The sequence below is a fragment of the Pocillopora damicornis genome, chromosome 2 (genome assembly GCF_964200805.1).
Source record: "Pocillopora damicornis chromosome 2, jaPocDami1.2, whole genome shotgun sequence".
NCBI lineage: Eukaryota > Metazoa > Cnidaria > Anthozoa > Scleractinia > Pocilloporidae > Pocillopora > Pocillopora damicornis.
Genome location: NC_142671.1, coordinates 25741688 through 25753443, shown reverse-complemented (window position 1 = coordinate 25753443; position 11756 = coordinate 25741688). Strand labels below are relative to the sequence as shown.

The window sequence follows — 11756 nt, the reverse complement described above, 5'->3', positions numbered from 1 at the left end:
TTTGATTAGAGAGTTTATCTGATTTAGAATATGCCAGCTTGTGGGAGTTAAAACAAATGAAAGCAATTTACTTCAATTCTGAATTTAGCGCAGAGGTTTTTTTCTTTGTTTACTACACGAAATTCTTTCAGGACGCGTACGTTTCTGAAATGTTTGTCTAGGAAACTAATCACTATACTGACAAGTTTACCGCCTGCGTTCTTTACACATGAATGGCATTATACTTGACACCAGATGTTCTGCTGCTGACTAAATTTTAATCCCTACTGAAAGTCACACGCGCTAAAATCAAAGCGAAGAAAATACCAGAAGAATGCGTTCAGATTTTTCCTTCCTTTACCAATTCTCATTCTTCATAGTTAATCATGTGCACTGCAAAGCTTCTGAAAGCTTCGATCAAGAATGATATGTTCCTTTACAAAAAAACATGTGCTCCCCATCTGCCAATCTATCATTCATTTTGATCTGCGTAACACGGGTTAATTTTTTAAGCTATTCTTAGTGCAAGAGATATTGATCATACGTGAAACTGGTATAATGGATGAAATGAGTGATAAATAAATTTCACGGGGGAGATGAATATTTTATTAGAACAAACGGAGAAAAGTAACAATAAATATGCGTTACTGACCAAGAGTGGGTCAAGATGGCTAATATCAAGCCGTCCTTAACCTAGAGGCTTGGTCAACAATGGATTTCTTAGGGCAAAGAGATTTTGCTCCAATGAGGATCGAGAATAACTATGTTTGTAGGACATGAAACCCACGAGAGTCTTTTTTCTCTATTGTTTTTACTGTCTTCAACCATATTTTGCGACTTCATCGCCGACATTTTTCAAAACTTATTTACGAACTCTGCGAGTCCTCTCTATACACTTTTCCTTTCGCGTTGAATCGTTACAAAAACAAACAATGGGCGTAACTTTTAATTTACAAAATTCAAAGTTATTGACTTTTTCTTTACCGACAGAAGGAATCTTTTCAGTTACACGGCCAAATTGGCCTGTGGCAAATCTTCCAGTTGTCTATTTTCGTACTCAGCCACGAGAAATGCCATTACCAAAGCCGCTGAGAAAGTAACTTTGGTTTTTTTTTATTTTTTGGGGTTTTTTATTTCCTCCCCTTCCTAGAAAATTTCTCTCTCTGTAAGCGATACAAATTACATTTTAACAGCCATAATCCGAAAAAATTTCGACAAATGACCTTGAATTGAGAATGGTGAAGGCTTTGCCATTCATTCATCAACAAAAGAGAGTGGAGAAAAAGTGGGGAATGACGTGTTAGCAGCTGATTGAAAAATTATCGTATTTTTTCATGGGTATTGGTACGGCTTTTCTCATAGCTGGGAATCCTTGTAGAACACCGTAGTTTATATGATAAATAACAATGCGACATACGGCTTTGATGCGTTTCGCTTTAGTGTTGACAGTTCATGCGTCGTACCTCTTAACCACAATCACATAACTAAAAAGCTGGGACGACGTCTTCATTTTAGTGCGTTACTAATTCCCGCATCAGGAAAAGCTTTTGATTTGAGGTCATATTTTTCCGTAATGGACAAATGACCAGAGTGGTGAGCAAAGCATTTCAATCCTCTCTTATAATAAGAAGCCGTCAGTACGGAGCCGTCGCTAACAGTATTATGATGAACGAAATTAACACGGATTCCCTCTTACCTAAGATGCTGAATAATAATTTGTACTACAAATATACTAAGCTTCTGCTGAGGAGAACTAACTTTGTTGCAAAACTTGTGGATACCCAACAAATTTAATACTTTAGATTACACATTTGATGGCAATCTCGAGCAATGTTAAGCTCGTTTAATTTCTTTTGATTTAGCTTTATAAAATAATTCAAATAGTACGCGCGCTCTGATTGGCCATAAAACCATTTTACATGAGTATGTAAACACGGTTTTCGTTCCTCTTTCATTAGTTATTTTATAAAAGAAATGTGTTCGTGTTCTCCCAACCTCCCGCGTGTTTACATCAAGCTATGTAAACACGGAAACCATTTTACATTTCTTCAGTATATTTCACACCAATATAGAATATGTAAATAAAAGATTAGAGAAAGTTTTTTTGCAGTATTTCAGCCTGTAACACCTATGGGAAGTAGCTTCAAAAAGTTTTAAAGCTTACTATTTCCATACCTAACTATAATTGAGATTTGCACGTCCAACTGTTTTCAGCAGCTTGCGTTGTTTAAAATTTCACAAATGCTTCTGTTAAGTACGACAAAATACTGGTGCCCTAGTACACGCAGTAGGTCAATGAGCCATTTCAACCAAGTGCTATTTTACCCGCTTGCATGTCATTATACACGGGTGTCCTCCCTGAAAAACTTCGTGTGGTTCCTTTCAAAACGCTTCTGTGTTCTTATCGTCCCTTATAAACAAGAGCGAGGCTGCAGTGTCATTTCCCTCACTTCCCATGATTAAGCCTGCCAGATTGTCTTTACATTCACTTTATCACATATTTCTCGTGACGAGTCGCACATTTTATTCTTCAAGGAAATCAAAAAGCAAAAGGTATCATTCGTTCAAGTTTGACATTCTTAATCTACAACAGTAAACCGTAGTACACCTTGATACGTCGAGTAGGCAGTTTCAGAATGACGAAGATACACGTGGAAATCATTTAATAACGATGGGTGAAACCGGATATATTTTTTTAAACCATGTGAGTGTACCTTTCTTCAGTTGAGGTCGTTTAAGGTTCCTCGTTTTATTTGTGGGATTTTGGCAATGGAGTGTCTTCGTCGACATTTATTCACAACGGAGTAACGTATGGCCTTGTTGTTGACTCCGAATACAAGCTTTACAGATATTCCGATTAGATAATTGCCTTCTGTTAGTTTCCTCCAGGTAAGTGAAATTTTGTACAATTTTTACCTTTTATTTGCAAATAAAGTCGACATGGTCGGTAAATATTTAATAACCTTAAAGTAACGAAAAAGTCAATTAACCCCTCAGAAACTATGACAAGCACTCAAAAATAGTGAATAACCAAAAACCAAGAAAAGCGAGTGATTCAACTTCTTATGAGATCATTATGAAACGCCGATCAATATTTTTCTTATCCATGCATTTTCTCATTTTAGGGCAGTAGATGCGATACATTAAGCTTTTATACTTTAATTATTTTCTTATGTGTTGTTTGAAATTATGGAGAGCGATGTAAACTAACCATTTTTTCCTGTCGGCCTCGTCAGTGAAATGTTGTACATCTTTTAAGTTGAAAAGGAGTTAACTTAACAAAGACACGGTGTTCTCGTTATGTTTCGTGAATTAAAGATTAATTCTTCTGTGAATATTTTTCGTCGTTATTTTTACTTTAGTAGCCTTCTTTCAACAGACGGTTGGTAACAAGAATTACAGTTTCGTCAGTGCAAGATAATGAAAAGAGCGTGTGAAAGGTTGGATGAGGCACGTCATTCTTTCTTGTTCTAATTTGTGATGGTATTATTTGAAAACATTCTTACAGCTCTCTTTTTAATTGTTGCTTTTTTAGTACTTAGTAATTTCATCGTTCATGTTTTTTCAAGATATCTAAGGCGGAGAATAAATTAAGTTTTCCTCGCGAACCCAATATTTGCTTTCTCTAAGTCGTTTTGCGCAAGTTTCGTTTGGACTTCTGGTCATGGACTTTTTCAGTTATTCAATTTGTTTACTCAAGGTATTCCAAAATGTAGCCAAGGAAGCACAAAGATGTACCGTGAAGTCCACTTCATCCACAAAGGTCACTTACTTCCTGCACAGTCATTTTCATTCGCTGAGATTCATTTACGTTCCACTTTCACTTGCACAATTGCTTTAACTCTGGCATCTGAGCCAGTCAGAAACTGGCATTCAAATACAAGTAGGACAGGTGTTAACTAAAGTGCCACCAAGTCATAATCATACCAAACTCCATGTGGACATCAGTTTGTTTTGTTCAATCAAACAGTAACGTTGTAGGTGCTTTTGCCATAATTGGTAATAATGGGCAAAAGAGTGAAGTCAACGTGAAGCACTAAAAGATAAGACAATTAAGTGAACAAAACAAGCAAGCGACAATCATGAACGCTCAACTGCAAGCCACCATTATAATAGTTTAACATTCAGCCATAGTTTTCATTTCTTGGTATAATATCCCATTTTGGTACAAGGCAAAGACAACTAAAAGCAGACTCTAGCCCTTTTCACTATGCAAGATCAAAGAAAAATAACTTTTGAAGACTGAATAATGACTTATATTCGAGAATTTCGTTACAATTATTCTGCCCAGGTTTCCCTGCCAATCACTGCAGTAAATCATTTTAAACTTTAATTTTTGCATAGGGGCATTTACTCGTCCCTATATTCGGTTAACCTTATCGCCCATTATTTTTATGAAATGGTGGAGATTTTGTAGAAGAAGGTGTTGTCTACGCGAGCCCATGTTGTCTTGATTCATGTATCTGTGTGCCAATTAATCAATGATACTTAGTGTTAGAGAGGTGGAAGGACATTTATATATATGTTATGAGAATTGGAAGGGACGGTACGGTTTAAAGTGATTTAGAAATCGAACGCCGGAAACCAGACCGATATTTGATATGGAGATCATTGACCGTGGTTTCGCTTCATCCTCTTTTTCTCTTCTGAGTTCGTGCGAACCAGGTATCTTTGGAATTCACTGGACATGATATTGTATCCTGATGAAAAGCTTCAAATATGAAAACTCAAAAAACCGAGAAATTTGCGTTCAACGTTGATAGAGTATTGAATAGCCTTGTCTTTAGCGAGCCAATTATGATAAAACATATCCGACAGGTTAATCACCAGTCGCCATTAATGGGAAGTTGGGTGAGTTCATCGTAAATGAATTGTGGGACATGCGCTAGCATTTTGATGGGCGTGACTTCACCGTGTCAATTATTTATAATGTCGAGTATCTTTAAGCTAAGTCTCTTGACTTGAAGACACAAAAGAAAATTCGCTTTCAACGGAACTGTTCTAGACAAACCGCTTGAGATGAGTTTACTTACCTCAGTTTTACACTATTTGATTATCACAACTGTTTTCCAGACCTACACTCGTGCCAAAACGACAACAAGTCTCCATAACATCCAGATTAAAGGTGAGAATTAATGTTTACTTTTATTGATATATTGAGGAAGTTACTTCTATATGACAATACAAATAAATCTCTCACTGCGGAGATCAGATCGGCTCAACATTATGGCTTGCAATCTGGGCTTTGTCTGTTTAGGAGCTCAAATTGTAAAGGGCATCATCATTGATTGTTGGTCGCTGTATTCTCTACGTTGGTGCTTTAAGAATTAAGTTTCGGTTTTCGTAACTTAACAGAAAGATTTAAATTATTCCCTACGACTCTGATGCCTTGGCAACTAGCGGGCCTCTCCGGGTCTCTCCACTAGCGATGAGATTCTGTTTAGAAAGACAGCTCAGAATGACGAAGATCCGAAATTGAGTTAAATGAACGGCGGTTAGGGGATTTGTAAATCGATATTAATCTCGTCCTCTCTTTCCCCCAACCATTCTTTATTCCAATTTTAAAAAGAGGCAGCACATTTGCTATGATGAAAAATCCAGAATAAGTTGAAACAAGTTTGGTTTATTTGACATTCTGACAGCGGTGACATTCACATTCTAGCCAAGGATGATTTTGAACTATCTTTTATCGTCCATTTTTAAATCAGTGATAACAGCCATTATCATTCCACCACTGTCATTTTATCGAATAAGGTCATGAGAAAATGTGCTACAGTATTAAATTGTAGAGCAGGGGAAAATTACTGACGGAAAGCGAAGCAACAAAATGACTGCAATGAAAGATCAAAACTTTGGTTTTATTCCAGTTTTTTAGGTTTGACTTTCAAAGCAACGAACTTTTAAACACATCAGAGTTCTTTGTAAGTCATAAAGAAACACTTCAACGGTTTCGCTCGTATTGTTTCCGTCTTTCATGCAGACCATAAATAATTTGATCGATACTACACTCAGATGGACCTTAGGATGTATATTTCACAAACTAGAAGCCAAAAGACTACGAAACGAAATAGTAGTGGAATGTGAAATCCCTTATTCAAAAGTTTAACATGTTATACAAGCGGACATTTTGTTCATTGGTCGTACGGGGCTCGGAAAAAAACTACACAACTCGCAAAATATCCGCCCGTATCATATGTTAAACTATTGATTACGCGTATATATTATCAGTGCCGTATTTTAGAGATCCTTAATACTCCTGTTCGATTTACCTCATTCCGATAGCTTTTTATCTGTTTTTTTATGTAATTAGATTTTTTAGTTTGTTAAATAAATTGTCTAAACAATGTTGATATCTCTCAAAAAGATGGCTGGGATTGGAGCAAGGAAGCGGCTGGAGACATTCATAACGAGCATCAGCTTATAAGACGTCGAAGGTCTAAGGTTTCTGGAAAGATCGAAACTTGCTATAAAACCTTTTTTGCCAGCAGCCTACCTCCGTCAGGATTTCGCAAAGACCACACAAACATCAGATACATATGTCAGCAAGTTCCTGGAAAACCTGCTTACTTTTATTCAACCATGTTTGATCTCAAGTATGGAATCCCGATCTACTCAGCGTACGTCGTGAAGCAAGCACAGGCGAGCCAGTTCGGTACTGCCCATAGAACTAGAGACGAATGGCGGCAAGAACAACCAGGTGAGCAAAGTAATGGATTCTCTGAGGTAATGTTCTCTTGAGTTAATACGTAAGTTTCCACTATTTATTCCAGTATTTTATTGGAAAAGTAAAACGACATTACGCACGGTCTTCCATCCGCCATTTCAAAGCTAACAGTTTCTATCAAATTACATGGAATCATGCGCGATACTTATAGATCCAATACTATGACTCGTGAGGTAAAAAGCCACACATGCATTCCACATCATCAGACATTTACAGATATTTCCTTTTTTCTGTTTTTTTTTTGCGCTAGCATGCACTGGGTTCTGAAGTCAGTTATCATGATTCAGGGTTACTCTTTCGCCTTGGATATTTTTACCTCAGTGTCATTTTAAAAAGTCATGCTTTGGTTTGTCTAGGGGTGCATGGACTCGCGCAGATACCATGATCGAAATGTCGGTGGAATGCATCAGAAGTTTCTCGCTGCACAATGGGAATCATAAATTTGTCGTTGATTAATTTTTCCCTTCTCACGAGAATTAGGAGAATGACCACAATTTTGCCGTAGTGCAAACAAAAATTTTCCATTAATAATGACAAGACCGGCAGGTCCAACAGCTTAAAAATATGTATCTCATATTTTCTCCAGAATCGTGCGAAAAAAAAACATGGAGTTATAGATTAAAACTCTCAAATCAGCTTTGCCAACGATTTACAAACCGAATGAAGACACTTTTCGTGCCGTCAAGAGTGACTTCTTACTCCGGACTAGAGAAGAACTCAGAGATGGGCTTTTCAATCATCATGCCTGTGTGGGAGCTATGTCTTTTTTTTCGATGAACAAATAATGTTTTTTGTTTGTTTATTTTCAAAAAGAACACTTTTCTGAATTCTAATGTAAAGTGCATGACCCGTAGAATAAGTTTTTCTCTGATTTTTTTAACTTTCCAGCTGTGATCACTCATCAAGCCAGCGACAAAGCGTATAAAGACCAATCCACCTATGCTAAGGGCCACCTTCTTCCCGCAGAAACATATTCCTTCACTGACGATCACCTTGCTTCAACTTTCACGTACACAAATGCTGTCCCTCAGAAAACGAAATTTAACAGCGGAGCATGGTTACAGTATGAAAAGGAAATAAGAAATTACGCTAGCCAGACGTGTAGCATAAAGGGCGGTGACTTGTTCCTGATCACAGGCATCTCGGAAGCTCACATCGAGAAGGAAGCTCTGAGCGCAACCCAGAAGGATCTTGAATTCATGAAACCGTCCGGCGACAACATTGCTATCCCAAGATCCATGTGGACAGCCGGATGTTGCATCGTTCCCTCGACGGGTGTAGTGGGAGCCTTTGCTGTGATAGGAAATAACCTTTTCAGTAAAACAGCACCCAACATGTTTCAAGTGACAGTTCCACAGCTTAAAGGCTTTCTTCTTACTGGTGTCCAAGGCTTTGGTGGATCGGCAATCGCCTTGTTTCCAGGAAATCCTGGATGCTCTAACCCCGGAAATAATGTCAATTTTCGGAAACGGCCATTGCCTCCTTAATAAAGATGCCAATAAGGGAAGTTTAAGCAAGGTCGAGAATGAAATAATGAAATGTAATTCATAAACAATTAAAACGAATAAAAGAGTAGTTTGGATAGGCTGTGTTTTTATTAATTCTTTATTTCATTTATTCATCCAATAATTCTGCCACTTATTCGCCATCTTACTCATCTTTGATAAAATGCTACATTGCATTAACTGTGCACTCATCGAAATTTGTGGTACTTGGGAGTTTTCGGAGGGCTCTCAAGAAGCTAGCTTACGCAACGTTCTTGCTCTCTATATTTTCTGTGTCTTCATATCGCGATGAAGCCACGCTTACCTATCTTTATACATAATTAATACTATTTTCATTTTGCTTATGGTCGTGGTAATAATCATAATAATCGTTATGGCGATAATAGTAACCATCCGTATAATTGTTCCGCTGAGATTCGCGCTCCCTGATTGGTGGGGATTGCTTCATATCTCGCTATAATCACCATGCGCGAGGTGATTATAGCAGGAGCGAAACATAATGGTTTCAACATCAAAACGATAATTTTCAACTTAGTTCTAAAGCTCCTAAGCAATTATACTAAAAAAAATTTTCAGTGAGCCTGAACCGATTATTGATCAATCAATCAATTATTGACTATAATTGTACAAATGGTGCATCTTCCACCTGAAACTCTATCAATATTAAAAATTAGTTTTAAGTTCGTTTATTTTCTTGGTAAGGTACAGTGTAAAGATAGTTATGAGGTTGTTAAACCCAACACAACAAATACCGCGCCCTAGCAAGTAAGTTTGTTACTCTATTGAAATCAAGGTTTAATCGTAATAAATTTGATTGTAAAATCATCGGCCAGTCGAACGAACAGATAACACATCTATTGTTTCCTAAGGCGTATGTCCTACAAATTTCACTATGTATGTATTTTTTAACTTACTCTGATTGGTTTCATATGTAAAGTGCTTCATATGCCACACAGGTTAACGGTGGCAGATACTGGTTCAAACACCCCGTTTGTTGTTACGCAAGCCCAAGACCTTACTCGGAAAGAAATAATTGTATCTTGTGAAATCACTTGGTTGATTTCTGTTGAAAAATTCGCCTCAGCATTGTAGATGCGAAATTTATACTCTATAATGATATTTGATAAGAATAATAAATATATGTTATTTGCCGGCTGGGAGGTCCGTATGGTGAAAAACTGTGACCGAGGTCTTGAAAATACTGCCCGAGGCCGTAGGCCGAGGGCAGCATTTTCAAGACCGAGGTCACAGTTTTTCACCATACGGACCGACCCTTAGCCGGTAAATAACATATTTATTGTTTTTTAAACTTGACGAAATTCTTTCCGAAAGAACCCGAATGATTTAGGGCAGTAAATACGGCAAGATCTTCCATAAACTGAACAATTTTTGAGCGAGTAAATGGTAGTTAAAATAGCGGTGATGCAAATTAAAGAGAGATGCCTCAGCGAAACATTTTCATTTCCGTAACGATAAAGATGATTTAAAAGGCTTCCAAACAAACTTTGAAACATTATTTTTACAAGTATCTGCCACAATCTGACACCTGTCAATTAGAGAGCGCGCAAGAAAAAAAAATCGTAGGAACATTTGAAAAACATCAGAACTAGTTTGGCAAGGGCTGTCACGACAATGTCTTCTTCAAAATCAGTCAATGATCTAACGGAAAGTATTATTCATTCTCATCGACCATTCATTCATGTACGAAGATTTACCTCTGTTCATTAAGTAAACGGCGAGGAAAGTAATTGTGAGTAAATTCAATTTTTTTTATTTTGAAGTTGTGAGAGTTTGCTCGTTTGTTTGCTGCAATGGCGTGTGTGACTCTGGTATTTCCTTCACAAAAATAAATTCGAACGGCACACTCCAACGAGACACAAGGGAATTTAATGCGGCCTTTACTCAAAAAATTCCTTCAATTTCTGTTGTGCAATTTACGGTACAAATGTCTAAATTGAACGGAATTGGAAAGACTCACCGGGAACGTATATTTGTTGTAGAACTTAAATTAAAACTTCGCTCGCTCTTTCACTACGAACAAATTGCTCGAGAAAATTCAGATATTAAATGAATGAAAGTTCCATCGTTCAGTTTAACTGTAACCAAATACCTCACGTTTCAACTTTCTGGGTACTTTTTGTGAACGATTAAAATTAATTGCAGACAGTTTTTAGGCCGCTTGTCAACCAACGTAATGACACTATTGTTTATTCAAATTCATTCTGAAACCAAAATTTTTCTGTCAACCAAAGTGATTTGATAGAGAGAAAAGAGAGGATTCATAAGTTATTTATCGGTTTGAGGTAGTGACCGACGTGTTTGCTTAAAAATACTGCCCAGCTGGAAAACGAGGTATATTTATGAAAAATGACAACGAAAGTTGGGATGTACGGCTCGGCGACTCACGAAACGTTACCGTGGCCCGTGGGCAGAGATAGGAAAATACTGACCGGGTAAAGAACCAATCAGATTGCAGGATTCGTTACCGTGCCCTCTAAAAAAACAATAAATATATGTTATTTGCCGGCTGGGAGGTCCGTATGGTGAAAAACTGTGACCGAGGTCTTGAAAATACTGCCCGAGGCCGTAGGCCGAGGGCAGCATTTTCAAGACCGAGGTCACAGTTTTTCACCATACGGACCGACCCTTAGCCGGTAAATAACATATTTATTGTTTTTAAACTTGACGAAATTCTTTCCGAAAGAACCCGAATGATTTATGCCCGTAAATACGGTAAGATCTTCCATAAACTGAACAATTTTTGAGTGAGTAAATGGTAGTTAAAATAGAAGTGATGCAAATTTAAGAGAGATGCCTCAGCGAAACATTTTCATTTCCGTAACGATGAAGGTGATTTAAAAGGCTTCCAAACAAAGTTGGAAACATTATTTTTAAAACTATCTGTCACAATCTGACACCTGTCAATTAGAGAGCGCGTAAGAAAAAAAAAGCGCAAGAAGATTTGAAAAACAACGGAACTAGTTTGGCAAGGACTGTCACGACAATGTTTTCTTCAAAAACAATCAATGATATAACGGAAAGTATTATTCACTCTCATCGACGATTCATTCATGTACGAAGATTTACCTCTGTTCATTAAGTAAACGGCGAGGAAAGTAATTGTGAGTAAATTCAAATTTTTTATTTTGAAGTTGTGAGAGTTTGCTCGTTTGTTTGCTGCGACGTCGTGTGTAAATCTGGTCTTTCCTCCACAAAAACTGAATTCGAACGGCACACTCCAACGAGACACAAGGGGATTTAATGCGGTCTTTTCTTAATAAATTCCTTCAGTTTCTGTTGTGCAATTTATGGTCAAATTGAACGGACTTTGAAAGACTCACCGAGAGCGTATATTTATTGTCGAACTGAAATTAAAACTTCGCTCGCTCTTTTACTACGAACAAATTGTTTGAGAAAATTCAGACATTAAATGAATGAAAGTTCCATTGTTCAGTTTACCTGTAACCAAATACCTCACGTTTTAACTTTCTAAGTACTTTTTGTGAATGATTAAAATCAATTGCAGACGGTTTTTAGGCAGCTTTTCA

The 11756-nt window shown here is 37.3% G+C and overlaps 1 protein-coding gene across 3 annotated transcripts; it reads left to right on the top strand.

Moving 5' to 3' along the window:
- Window positions 1–2322: 2322 nt before the first annotated feature.
- Window positions 2323–8285, top strand: LOC113680111 (endonuclease domain-containing 1 protein). 3 transcript variants are annotated; one of them, XM_089198035.1, is made up of 5 exons: window positions 2323–2868; window positions 3359–3429; window positions 5053–5104; window positions 6344–6676; window positions 7592–8285. In XM_089198035.1, exons 2-5 carry the CDS (start codon window positions 3400–3402, stop codon window positions 8188–8190), a joined length of 1014 nt encoding a protein of 337 aa, XP_089054161.1. In that variant the 5' UTR covers window positions 2323–2868; window positions 3359–3399; the 3' UTR covers window positions 8191–8285. The 3 variants fall into 3 exon arrangements, with proteins under 3 accessions (XP_089054161.1, XP_089054163.1, XP_027052910.2); XM_089198037.1 differs by having other exon boundaries at window positions 2360–2868; window positions 3345–3429; XM_027197109.2 differs by lacking the exons at window positions 2323–2868; window positions 3359–3429 and having other exon boundaries at window positions 4273–5104.
- Window positions 8286–11756: the final 3471 nt, after the last annotated feature.

Excerpts from the sequence above, each read along its gene's own strand:
- LOC113680111 (XM_027197109.2), top strand. The coding sequence starts at position 4,999 with ATGAGTTTACTTACCTCAGTTTTACACTATTTGATTATCACAACTGTT. Across the intron at positions 5,105-6,343 it reads CCATAACATCCAGATTAAAG|ATGGCTGGGATTGGAGCAAG; the intron begins GTGAGAATTAAT and ends TCTCTCAAAAAG. Across the intron at positions 6,677-7,591 it reads ATGGCGGCAAGAACAACCAG|CTGTGATCACTCATCAAGCC; the intron begins GTGAGCAAAGTA and ends TTAACTTTCCAG.